Genomic DNA, 12,264 nt, shown 5'->3' on the forward strand with positions numbered 1-12,264 from the left:
AGCAAGAATTATGTTCTATATAAACATAAACTCTGATACAGTGAGATAAATGACGGTAGGAGTTGATGTGGAGAGCCTTTGAAAGTGAGACAGCTTTTACTAGCAGATGTTACAGCAAACGGACGGGCAGATGGGCAGTTTGGGGAAGAGTGACTACATGCAAAAGGCTCTGAGAAATAAACCAGCTATTTTATTGGATCTGTGAACAGCCCAACGGCTGAGACATGGACGTGTGAGCAGTAGAGTACTAGGTGAAGAGAAGGCAGGCGGCTTCAGTAATGACAAGCCTCCCGTGTCGTGCTAAGGAATTTGGATTCTGACTCGTGGGTGATCTGCGGTCATGGAGCGATTTTAGCAGAGACGTAACCAGGGTCTTGCTGTAGAAACAAAAGTGTCTGGGTCCATCCTTTTCCTCAATTACTGGCAACTAGGGGGGTGTAAGAAGAAACTGAAGGCGATCAGAGCCCTGTGGAAGGCCACTGCAGTAAACCAAGAGGAAGGAATGGACTTGGGGGTACCAGGAGGCACTCTAAGGGGACCCCTTAGAGGAAGGAGGACGCAAGGACATTTCTCGGGGTTCTGGCTTCGAACAAGGATGAGAAGTTGTCTTTACTAACCGAGGTAGAGAATATGGAAGAACATAGATTGAGGTGATGAGAGGAAGGTAACACGTTTAGTAATGGATGTGTTCAGTCCTGTGTGAACTGCCTCCTCATTTCTTGGCTTTTGAGGTCCTGTTTCGCCCTGTGTCAAATGACAGTGGATCTGTGTTGCTTGGTTTGGTGTCTCTTTTCCATTCAAGGAGCTTTTATTGTGTTTGCTTCTGGATTACAAGTTCTGTAGTTCCAGCTAATTTATATGCTATGACAACCTGTAGATTTCTCTCTCTTGCAGCAGTAAAAGTGTTCAGAGCAAATATGTCACAGTGGACAGATAGAGACCACTGAAATTAAGTAATTCAAAGTCATGAGGAACATGGGAGCTGTGAATAGATGTACCTTTATGCAGAGATGATACCGCGTATTTCTAGTTCTGTAGGTGGAAATATCTAGTATGAAATAAATGTAGTTAAGATGATTTTCTCTAATTCACAATAGATCATGTATATGTTAAATCATTTTGTTTTCTCTTTCTAGTTGATCCTGATTTTCTAAAATCATTTTTATTAATCCATGAATCTTGTAAAGCATATGGTGCTACCCCAAGCCGATATATGACCTTTTTACGTGTGTATTCTGCCATCAGTAGCACCAAGAAAAACGAACTGTTAAAAAGACAAAGTCATTTGCAGGTACAATATTGGTAATCTCCAATTATTTTACTTATCTGTGGGGTACAAGGATTATGTATATTACAAACCGTTGCCTGTGGCATGTATTTGGTGTAAATGAGTACTGTATTACATGCCTTAAAACAGTTTCACTTACCCGTATTGCTCATAGGTATACTAACGGTTTTGTAATTTTTATTTAGATTCAGTAATTGTTTTTTTTCTCTACTGGATGGTATTTATGTGCTTTTGATAGTTTATGGTGATCTTTAAAAGCTTCTTTAAAATCAAAGTGTTTTTAGAAATTCAGAAATGTCTATTATTAATTAAAACATAATATCTGAGATTAAGCTTTATAATAACCTTTAAAATTAAAATTATACCTTATAAAATATTACTTTTATCTATGTCAGTACATTCTGAACAGTTGTCTTTCTCCATTTCTGCAACTACAGAGCTTCAACTTAAATGTGGCATTAAAATGCCAGCCTTGGAAGTTGTCTGAGAGCATTTCCTCTCCGAAGTCGTAGTGTCATAAAGTAGGATCCGTCCTAATTGACAAAGTTATCTTTATCCCTCTTTCATTCAGAGCAAGCCACTAACTGTACATGCTTTGGGAAGGTCATTTTCTTGATTTAGTTCTCTGGGGTGCTTTGGGTAAATTATGCAGACTTGTTGACCTGCAACTTAATTGGGTGAGTTAGATAAAGAACCAGCATGATGCTGTCCTCTCTGTTGGGTGCTCGGTAAATATTGGTTATATTGCTTTTTGCCATTACTATCTCCCGAAATCTTCTCATTTGTTAGGTGACAAAAACCCAACTCATATTATAGAAGAGGGGGAATATTTCTGTGTTCATTCCTTGGATTACTCACGGGTAGTGGGATGGGGTGCAGTAATGGCCAGCCCAGGGTCAGATGTCCACCCAAGAGTAGGCCTTGAGTCGTTTTACGTAGTCAGGGAGACTGAGAAGTGGAAAAGCTTTGCTGAGTTTTTCCTTGCTTTCTGTTTTCTTTCTCACAGAATTCAGTGGGTAAAAATTCTGGTCTTGAAGCTCCCAAGTATGTGTTGATCTGTTCGGCTTTACTGTGACAGTTTTAAAGTCTGTTTTTCTTTTATGTCTCTGTGGAGTCTTGTACCACACCTTAATGGGTATATGGTTGAATAAGTCATTATAATTAGCAGTAAGGAGCTACCCAAGTCCACTTGCAAGCGTTTGATGTGTACACAGTTAGGTTTTTCCTTGATTCTTTCTTTCTTGAAGATTTCCTTGATTCTTTCTTAAAGATACCCCATTGTATATATATCCCACATCTTCTTTATCCGTTCATCAGGATAAAGAGTATTAAAATTCCTTTTTTTTAAATGTTAGTTAATTTTATCGATACAGGCTGGTGTGTCTAAACTGAATGAAGCTAAAGCTCTTGTGGACGAGCTGAACAGAAAAGCTGGAGAACAAAGTGTGTTACTTAAAACTAAGCAAGACGAAGCAGATGCTGCTCTCCAAGAGATCACAGTGTCAATGCAGGTAATGTTTCGAGGGAGCATGAAAATGCAGACCGTAGGGAGACCACATCTGCCTGATTATTACTGTGAAAACTTAGATTTTTACTTATGTGGATTTGAAAAATATTGCTTGTCTGTGCTGAGTCAGGCTGATGGTATTAAGTACTAGAGCTTTTGTGGAAAAGCATAGTATTTTCCCATGTTATTTTAAAATCATAGCTATAGTCTTCTCAGTTCACCATATACTAATATATCTAAACCCTGTAAATACATAACATTTTACGTTGGTATAGATTTGTAAGCGATTTTATTTGTTTACCCTCTGCTAGTTAAGTTGATATTTCCTTTTATTTTTTAAAAAATTATCTCCTTCAGGCTTCAAGGTTTTTTTTCTCCTGCCTTATTAAAGGCAGAATATTAATTCTCAAGATTTACAAAATAAGTCTTTATTCATTTTACTTATACTTTCATGATATTTTAATATTTTGATTCTGTCCACTTTTTGCCATTGCCTTGCCTTTGTCAAACCTTTCAGAGGAGACGTCTTTGACGTTCTTGTCCGCGCAGGCGCTGCGTCCATGTGCCCTCCCAGGCTGCTCTGTGCTGACCCCCGCCACATCCATCTCCCTCGTCCTTCAGCCCTACTCTCTCATTTGAGCTTCAGACCCAAATCCCCAATAATCTGCTAGACATGTCTTCTGAGAAGTCTCTCAGCTTTATGGCTGGGTCGTATTCCAGGGTGTATTGTGTATTCTATCCCACATCTTTATCGGTGCGCACTTGGGCTGCTTCCATAATTTGGCGATTGTAGATAATGCTGCTGTACACATTGGGGTGCATGTGCCCCTTCGAATTAGTGTTTTTATATCCTTTGGGTAAATACCCAGTAGTGTGATTGCTGGGTCATGTGGTAGCTCTATTTTCAATGTGGTTCTCAACCACATTCTAATCATAGTCTAATCTGTCGATGGACATCTTGGCTCTTTCCACAGTTTGGCTGTTGTGGACATTGCTGCTATAAGCATCGGGGTGCACGGACCCCTTCGGGTCCCTACATTTGTATCTTTGGGGTAAATACCCAGTAGTTCAATTGCTGGATCCTAGGGTAGCTCTATTTTCAACTGTTTGAGGAACCTCCATACTGTTTTCCAGAGTGGCTGCCCCAGCTTGCATTCCCACCAACAGTGTAGGAGGGTTCCGTTTCTCCGCATCCCCGCCAACATCTGTTGTTTCTTGCGTTGTTGACAATATAGCTAATTGTTCAAGACAGAACTTATAAATTATATTGGACATATGTTCTCTCAGTCCCTACCTTTCATGAATCACTAAGTTCTGTAAGTTTACCTTCTTGATTAAATCTCATATGTTTCTCTATCTTCATGTTGGTGACTATTAACCTTACTGCAAGTCTAATGCCTCTTTTAATTAAAATTAACTTCAAAATTTAATAGACTAATGTATAAATCTCAATAAAAGGAACTGGCACAAAAACTCATAAAATAATAAGGTTGGACGAATTATGATTTAAAGACTTACTATTGAGGGGCGCCTGGGTGGCTCATTTGGTTGAGCGTCTGCCTTCGGCTCAGGTCATGATCTCAGGGTCCTTGGATCGAGCCCCGCATCCGGCTCCCTGCTCAGTGGGGAGTCTGCTTCTTCCTCTCCCTCTGCCTGTCGCTCCCCCCGCTCATGCTCTCTCTCTTGCTTGCTCTCTAACTAAATAAAGAAAATATTAAAAAAAAAAAAAAAGACTTACTATTGAGCTATAGTGATCAAGGCAGTGTGGTACTGGTGTAGTGATAATCAAACAGATCATTGGAACATTATGAAGTTCAGAAATAAACTAACACGTGCATAGTTAATTGATTTTATACAAAATGCCAATTAAATGGGGAAAGGATGGTCTTTTTAAAAAATGGTATTTAAATATCCATGTAGAGAAAAATAAACAAGACCTCTACCTTAAACTTGTACAAAAATTAACTGAATATGGGTCATAGATCTAAACGTACAGCATAAAATTATAAAACTTTGGAAGAAAACAGGAGAAAATGTTAATGATGTTGGGTGAGATAAAGATTTTTTTAGATGTGATACCAAAATAGAAAAAGAAGAAAAATTGATGAAATTGGTCCCTATCGAAATTAAAAACTTTTCCTCTGTGAAATACGTTCTGAAGAAAATTAAAGAGCAAATCACAGACTGGGAGAAATTATTTACAGAACATAAATCTGCTAAATGACTTGTATCCAGAATATACAGAAACCATTAGAACACAATAATAAAACAAAAAGTCTAATTTAAAAATGAGGAAAAAATCTGAAGGTGCCCTGCATGGTAGAAGACATAGGAAGGGCCAGTAAATGCACAGAGAGATGCTCAGCATGATTAGTCATCAAGAAATGTAATCCCCTTGTTTCCAGACATTTTCTTCCAACTTCTGTTGTCGTGACCGAAACACTCCCAAGTTCTGTTAAGTTCTGATCCTTTGCAGGTGATCTTTTTCTTTTTTCCTCTCTTGAGACTTTGTGGAAGTCATTGTTCTGAAGGTGACACCATCTGCCTTGGCTTTAGGTCTCCTTTCGTTCCCCGTGTTGGACACCGTGTGGACTCTGCCCCAGGACACTTCTCTCCGCGGTCCCGGGAAGTGTCCTTACTGCGTGTGGCCGTACTCCCCTCCCTCCATGTCTCTGTCTTCCCTTCCTGGGATGCTTGTTACTTGGACTGTGGGCTTCCCCGACTGCTTCCCTAATTCTCTTATGTTTTCTCACCTTTTTCCTTCTCTTTTTGCTCTACTTCCTTTAAAAATTCTTCATTTTCTAATTCGCCTCTTGAGCTTTTCATTCCTGCTGTGATGTTATCTCTCAGGAGATTCTTTAGCCTGTAAATCCTTCCTTTTGGCAGCGTCCCCGTTTTTTTTATTTTTTATTTTTTTATTTTTATTTTTTAAATTTTATTTATTTATTTGTCAGAGAGAGAGAGAGAGAGAGAAAGCACAAGCAGGGGGAGCGGCAGACAGAGGGAGAAGCAGGCTTCCCGCCGAGCAGGGAGCCCGATGCGGGGCTCAATCCCAGGACCCTGGGATCATGACCTGAGCCGAAGGCAGACGCTTAACGACTGAGCCACCCAGGCGCCCGCCCCCCCCTTTTTTAAAGATTTTATTTATTTATTAGAGAGAGAGAGATAGCAAGGGCAGGAACACAAGCAGGGGGAGTGGGAGAGGGAGAAGCAGGCTTCCTGCCGAGCAGGGAGCCCGATGTGGGGCTCGATCTCAGGACCCTGGAATCATGACCTGCGCCAAAAGCAGACGCTTAACCCACTGAGCCACCCAGGCGCCCCTGCAGCGTCCCTTTTTATTGGTCTCTTTCATTGTTGCCTCATCTCCACTTAGCCCTCGGAGGGTACTTTATGAAATCTTCTGTTTCCCACTATATTTTCTTATGTACTTTTTCATACTTGGTTGTTTTATTCTTATTCACAAAAGAAGCTTTCTTTGTGAGTTTGGTCATCTTCATTGGAAATCTGAGTGTGGGTAGGGTTCTTAAGGACTGTGAGCTTCACAGGAGGATTATCTAGACTGACTCTAATGACATAATCAAGATTTCCCTTGATACGCCAAAATAATTCCATTGGCATTTGGGAAACTTTCAAAAGCAATAACATTTCCAGATATATGATGGTTATGTACACATTCAGTGTTTCCAGGATAATTTTATTGAGTACCTGACCTGGTAAGTAATGTAATAGAAAATCAAATGTAATTTTCATACTATAAAACTTTAGCATCACTTTTTCCTCAAGGTATTTTGGAAACAAATTACTATAAAGATTTATGTAAAGCAGACAGCCATTGTTATTATTAAAAAATACCTGTCACCTCCTTACCTTTGAAGAGTAATTTGAAATATGAAACAAGTGAAGGCGGTGTGAAGGATAACGCTGTTGATGAAAGGAGACCGTTGAGCAGTATGTGTGCCCGTGTGCCGTCAGGCTGGCGAGCTGCAGTCAGACTCGGACGGCTTGTGCTGTTCTGTGGTCGGCCCTCTGCAGAGGGGTTTTCTACGACGGTAGCTAGTTGTCTTGCCTATCTGAGACACAGAAGAGTTGCTGTGTATCTTGTACGCTAATAATTTTGCTTGACTATAAATAGCAGACGTTTCTGTTCATAATTTTATAACAAAGTAGAGTCTGGAGAGACAGCTAAATATCAAATTGTGTAAACTTGCAAAGCTTGCAGCTCCAGGTCTGTGACTTGAGAAGAGTACAGATTAAATACTGTAAAATCCTGGAGTAGGGCTCACTTCCAGGTGGCAGAACACCACACGTGCTGGGCCTTGGAGGGTGTTTGTGTGTGTGATGGAGCACGTGAGTTCCCTTCTGAGGAGCACACAGTTCCAGTTGCACTGACGTGTGAGGGAGCTCAGGGTGAGACTGCGGAGGGGTTGGCCGGTGCCTGAGTCTCAGCTTCGGCTCCAGATTGGAGCCACCTGGCGCGTCCTTAGATCTTTCTGCGCCCTGCCTGCACCCAGATGAAGTATTTCGATATACTTGGCAACAGAACACCAGGTATTAGTTCTTAAGCTCCCTGGGTGACTAGAATGTGGTTGAGAACCACTGATGTAAGGACTCTTGAAAGATTTCTTGACAAATTTCCTCCTTTCATATGTGGGATCCTTGGTACTTGCATGCATGAACAGAGAGTTCACGTGTTATTAGTAAATAATTTACTGTTCTTTGAATCTGTACTGATTTTTGTTTATATAGTTACTATCATATTGTTGTATCATGATTTCAATTTTTGTCTAAAATAAAGTGTAGAAACACAAACTTCTAATACACTGTAGTCTCTAAGAGTTGTTAGTCTTTACTGTTAGAATTATAGGAGACTTTAGTTTGTTCATTTATGAGATGAGTATAGTAGTACCAACCTCTCTGAATTATTTATTCCAAGTGTTAAATGTATATTATGATAATTTTCTAAGTTTTGCAATTCTGAGTTGCTTGGTTTTTATATAATAAGCATTTATTGCTTTGCTATTTGGAAACATTAAAACAAAGAATAGAAACTTCCTGATAGTAAATACGTAGTAAATTATAACATTCATTTCCCAGGCATCTTAGAAACTTTCATGTCAATTAACATTAGGAAAACATTTAATAGAAAATGTTATTTAGGGCGCCTGGGTGGCTCAGATGGTTAAGCGTCTGCCTTCGGCTCAGGTCATGATCCCAGGGTCCTGGGATCGAGTCCCACATCGGGCTCCCTGCTTCTCCCTCTGCTTCTCTCTCTCTCTCTCTCTCTCCTCCTCTGTCTCTCATGAATAAATAAATAAAATCTTTAAAAAAAAAAGAAAATATTATTTTAAAATAATTTATATTTTTGATATCATGCTTTAAAATATCGAGTGCATGAAAATTAATTGGAATATCATTTAAAATATTCCTCTAGGATGCTAGTGAGCAAAAGACAGAACTTGAAAGACTGAAGCACAAAATAGCAGAAGAAGTTGTTAAAATTGAAGAAAGAAAAAACAAAATTGACGATGAATTAAAGGAAGTGCAGGTAGGCTACAGTGGACGCGTTGTCTGACTACTGACTGTGTCTGGGAGTTCTAGCAGTATTAGCAAGCGTGGCTTCCAACACCATGGTCTTTATGGAAGAGATGCAGGAAGGAAGGTCGGCCGGGAGAAGGAAGGTCATCAGAAACCATCTGCGTTTCCCGTGAGCCGTGTTGTTTGAGTGTCGAGGAGAAAAATGTGTTGTAGGGAAATTAAGTCAAACTCTTAGGCTCTTTTTTTTGGCTCCTCACTAGGTTATTAGCCAGCTAGTCATAGAATATAAGGAGCCTCTTGAAAATGGCAAATTGTCTCAAAACAAATGGGATTTTTTCTAAATTAGACTCCTGTAGTTATGGTGGTAAGAATTTGAAGATTTTGTATTTTGTGTGTTTCAAAGCATTTTGATATTTGAAGAGAAAGGATATTAATAACGAGTTATTTTTAATGAAATGACAAATATTCAATAACTTCTAGAGTTATTGATTTTTACATATATTTTTTTGAAAGTAAAAATGCTCTTTGTCTTTTTAGCCTCTAGTCAATGAAGCTAAACTAGCAGTTGGAAACATTAAGCCAGAATCTCTTTCAGAAATTCGCTCACTGCGTATGCCACCTGATATCATCAGAGATATTCTTGAGGGCGTTTTAAGGTTGATGGGTATCTTTGATACATCTTGGGTGAGCATGAAAAGGTAAGTTTTTTAATTTGTGAAAAATGTTATTATTTCACTAGTGAAGTACACATTGATTGACTGATTCATTTATTTAGATTTTATTTTTAAGTAATCTCTACAACCAGCATGGGGCTTGAACCCACAACCCCACGATCAAGAGTCCCATGGTGTACTGACTGAGCCAACCAGGCGTGCCTCTTTCATATTTTTAAATACTTCTTACATTGTTTCTTGTAATTACAAGTGCTTCATTAATTACCTAGTTACACATTTTGCTGTAATATTTCAAGATACTCTGTATGGGGGCGCCTGGGTGGCTCAGTCGGTTAAGCGTCTGCCTTCGGCTCAGGTCATGATCCCAGGGTCCTGGGCTCGAGCCCCGCATCGGGCTCCCTGCTCTGCGGGAAGCCTGCTTCTCCCTCTCGCACTCCCCCTGCTTGTGTTCCCTCTCTCGCTGTCTCTCTCTCTCTCTCTCTGTCAAATAAATAAATAAAATCTTTTAAAAAAAAAAAAGATACTCTGTGTGATCCTATACCAAGATCTATATTTTCCTTTCTCCATAATATGTGATATAAGTATCCACAGAGAGAAAAAAAGAATGCCTAAAATCGAAGAACATCTCAATTTATGCCATCATTTATTTGGCCCACCCACAGTACAGAGCATTGTGTTTCCTGTGATTTACTGATGAAGAAAATAGTGTCGGTCTTCTCAGAGTCTTGCACTCTTGGCGGAGTCAGACAAGGGCTGGAGGAGCGAGGGCAGGAGCCCCATAAATAATAGAAGACGCACACTGGAAGAGAAAAGGCCGGGCGTTAATGAAACACGCAGCTGCGTGGCTTCGGCTTTCACGTTCTGGTGACTGTGTTGTGGTTTGTGCCCACACTCAGATCCACACTGGGACTGGGGGTCATGGTGGAGTCCTTTCATATCCAGAGGTGGGAAGGGAGGTGCAGGTTGAGGAACACTTGGAAGTCCCTGTCTTAGAACGGAGTCAGGAAATTTTCTGACCTATCCTAGAACAGACAAGCACAGAGCAGTTCACGGAAAGGGATGTAGGTAGAATCCGAGGACTGTGATCCCTGCCCTTCACCGCTGCACGTTATTGACAGGAGGCGAGGAACCGTGGGGCCTCTCTGTGGAGTTCTCCCTTGTGGTCTTTACAAAGTGACGGGCAGCACATGAGAAGTTGGGATACTTCAGGACCCTGTGTTTCGTTAACTAGTGGATGAAAAGTACTGCATACACTATTTTGTTAAATTGATGTTATTGTCAGAAATGGCAAATTTTATTTACCCTTATTTGAAGTAATATTTTCATTTTAGTTTCCTTGCAAAAAGAGGCGTAAGAGAAGACATAGCAACTTTTGATGCACGAAATATTCCCAAGGAAATAAGAGAGAGCGTTGAAGAACTTCTTTATAAAAATAAGGGATCTTTTGATTCAAAGGTAATTTTTAACAGCTATGCCATCGATCCCCTTCCTATATGGTCTGTAATATTCTGCTTGTTAAAATGTGATGGCTTTTCATTGTCGATTATTTACACTGCCTAAAAACTAAAAGTAAAAGATAAGAGTGAGCCGTAGGGCTTGTGTGTCAGAAGCCTTGAGCGGCAGACAGGTGGGCGGGAATCCAGGCTGGGTCTGGAGAGCACAGTCAGTGTCATACGTGCAACATGTTTGCATCTTACTATCAGTCTGGCATTTCTGAACTTCCAGCCTGCCTGGTCTGCTTTTCTTCCTTCCTGTATATTTGTCATATAACAACAGAAACCTGCCTTAGGATACTTGTATCTTATTTCAGTGAACAGTTTAAATTCCATGATGCTGGTATTTTTTTTTTAGATCTCTTATACAAAATGTTATGTGCATCATCTCTGATGTTGGTAACATGGTTTCAGGGTTGCTTTTATCCAATAAGGATGTGTCCCATGGACAGAAGAGAAGAACTGATGCCTGAACATCATTGTGGACAGACATATTCATTATAAATGTAGCTGATGGAGTGCTTATGTCAATAAAATATAATTTTATTAAAGATTTATGTGGCTCAAAAACATTTATTTGGAAGCAGAAGTTCAGGGTTATTTTAATGAAAATAACAATTCATGTTATTGTTATTTAACTATCAACCAAAAACTTCATTTGAGGGGATAAATTATTAAATGCTTAAGCAAAATAGACTAGGATTACCTTTGCTTTTATTTGAAAGGAAGTTAGGGTGCTGGCTAACTTGTGATGGATTTTTCAGAATGCGAAGCGAGCCAGCACGGCGGCCGCCCCTCTGGCTGCGTGGGTTAGAGCAAACGTCCAGTACTCCCACGTCCTGGAGCGCATTCAGCCTCTGGAAACTGAGCAGGCGGGATTAGAATCGTGAGTTCCGGGATATCGAATATAAAGAAGTCTAACCTTTGTTTATTTGCATCAATTTAATGACTCAGTTATTGGGGTTTATTTATGTTATATTTCTTGTTTATACCTAAAAAGGCAGCTGACAGCATTAAAACATATAACATGAGTCAGTTAAATAAAATTAAACAGATGAAAAGAAAACACAATTAAAAGAAGTTGGAGAGCAGAACCAACTCATTTTTTCCCCCTACCATTATTATGTTGTTGGAAGGATAAATTGGTAGAAGTTCTTTTATAAGGGGTTAAATTTTGTGAATGAGTAATATTAAGGTACAACAAGTAGGTTTTGGAAAGTTAGGGCTTTTAAATTTGTTTTCTCCTTCTAAGTTCTAGGAAATGTGTTGTATATATTTTATAACACATGGTCTGGGCAGGAAGGTGGACAATTTAACATTTACTTTTAATTGGTGGTTGTTCATAAGTCGGCATTGGTTCTATGCGCAGAACGAGAAGCATGTTATGTTCTCGACTGATCTCTGTGTGACCTCATCTCTTCTGACCCTGGACAAGGAGACTGTTAGCTGCCCAGACTTCTTTTTCTCAATATACTTATGTGAAATTTTTGTGTTAATTTGCCACATATTTTTGTGTAATGAATAATGTTAAATATTTATATTATTTTGAGTATATAAGTATTTTCCACAGCTGAGACATACTGTATCTTATGGGTATACTTCCTTTCTTGTACATCTTTTTGTTTTTTCTTAATATCAATAATTTCCTCATTTTTAAAATCGATTATTTTTTTTCTGTTGACATATCACGTATTTATGCACAGCCTTAGAACAGACCCTAACCCACGTTCAGAATCTGTGTGTTTATGTATGTTCTTTCTTACTGTT

General features: G+C 39.4%; 1 protein-coding gene across 4 annotated transcripts in view; it reads left to right on the forward strand.

The window, feature by feature from the left end:
- DYNC2H1 (dynein cytoplasmic 2 heavy chain 1) overlaps positions 1-12,264 on the forward strand; it is a 376,065-nt gene that overhangs the window by 96,577 nt on the left and 267,224 nt on the right. For all 4 annotated transcript variants that reach the window (XM_025893740.2, XM_025893745.2, XM_073903659.1 and 1 more), the window contains exons 54-59: positions 1,137-1,291; positions 2,662-2,799; positions 8,227-8,340; positions 8,868-9,028; positions 10,336-10,459; positions 11,262-11,383. In XM_025893740.2, coding sequence (XP_025749525.1) covers positions 1,137-1,291; positions 2,662-2,799; positions 8,227-8,340; positions 8,868-9,028; positions 10,336-10,459; positions 11,262-11,383 — 814 coding nt within the window. The remainder of the gene's footprint in view (positions 1-1,136; positions 1,292-2,661; positions 2,800-8,226; positions 8,341-8,867; positions 9,029-10,335; positions 10,460-11,261; positions 11,384-12,264) is intronic.

Source organism: Callorhinus ursinus, unplaced genomic scaffold, assembly GCF_003265705.2.
Source record: "Callorhinus ursinus isolate GAN/ISIS: 27379988/994484 unplaced genomic scaffold, GSC_fseal_2.0 scaffold19, whole genome shotgun sequence".
Taxonomy (NCBI): Eukaryota; Metazoa; Chordata; class Mammalia; order Carnivora; family Otariidae; genus Callorhinus; species Callorhinus ursinus.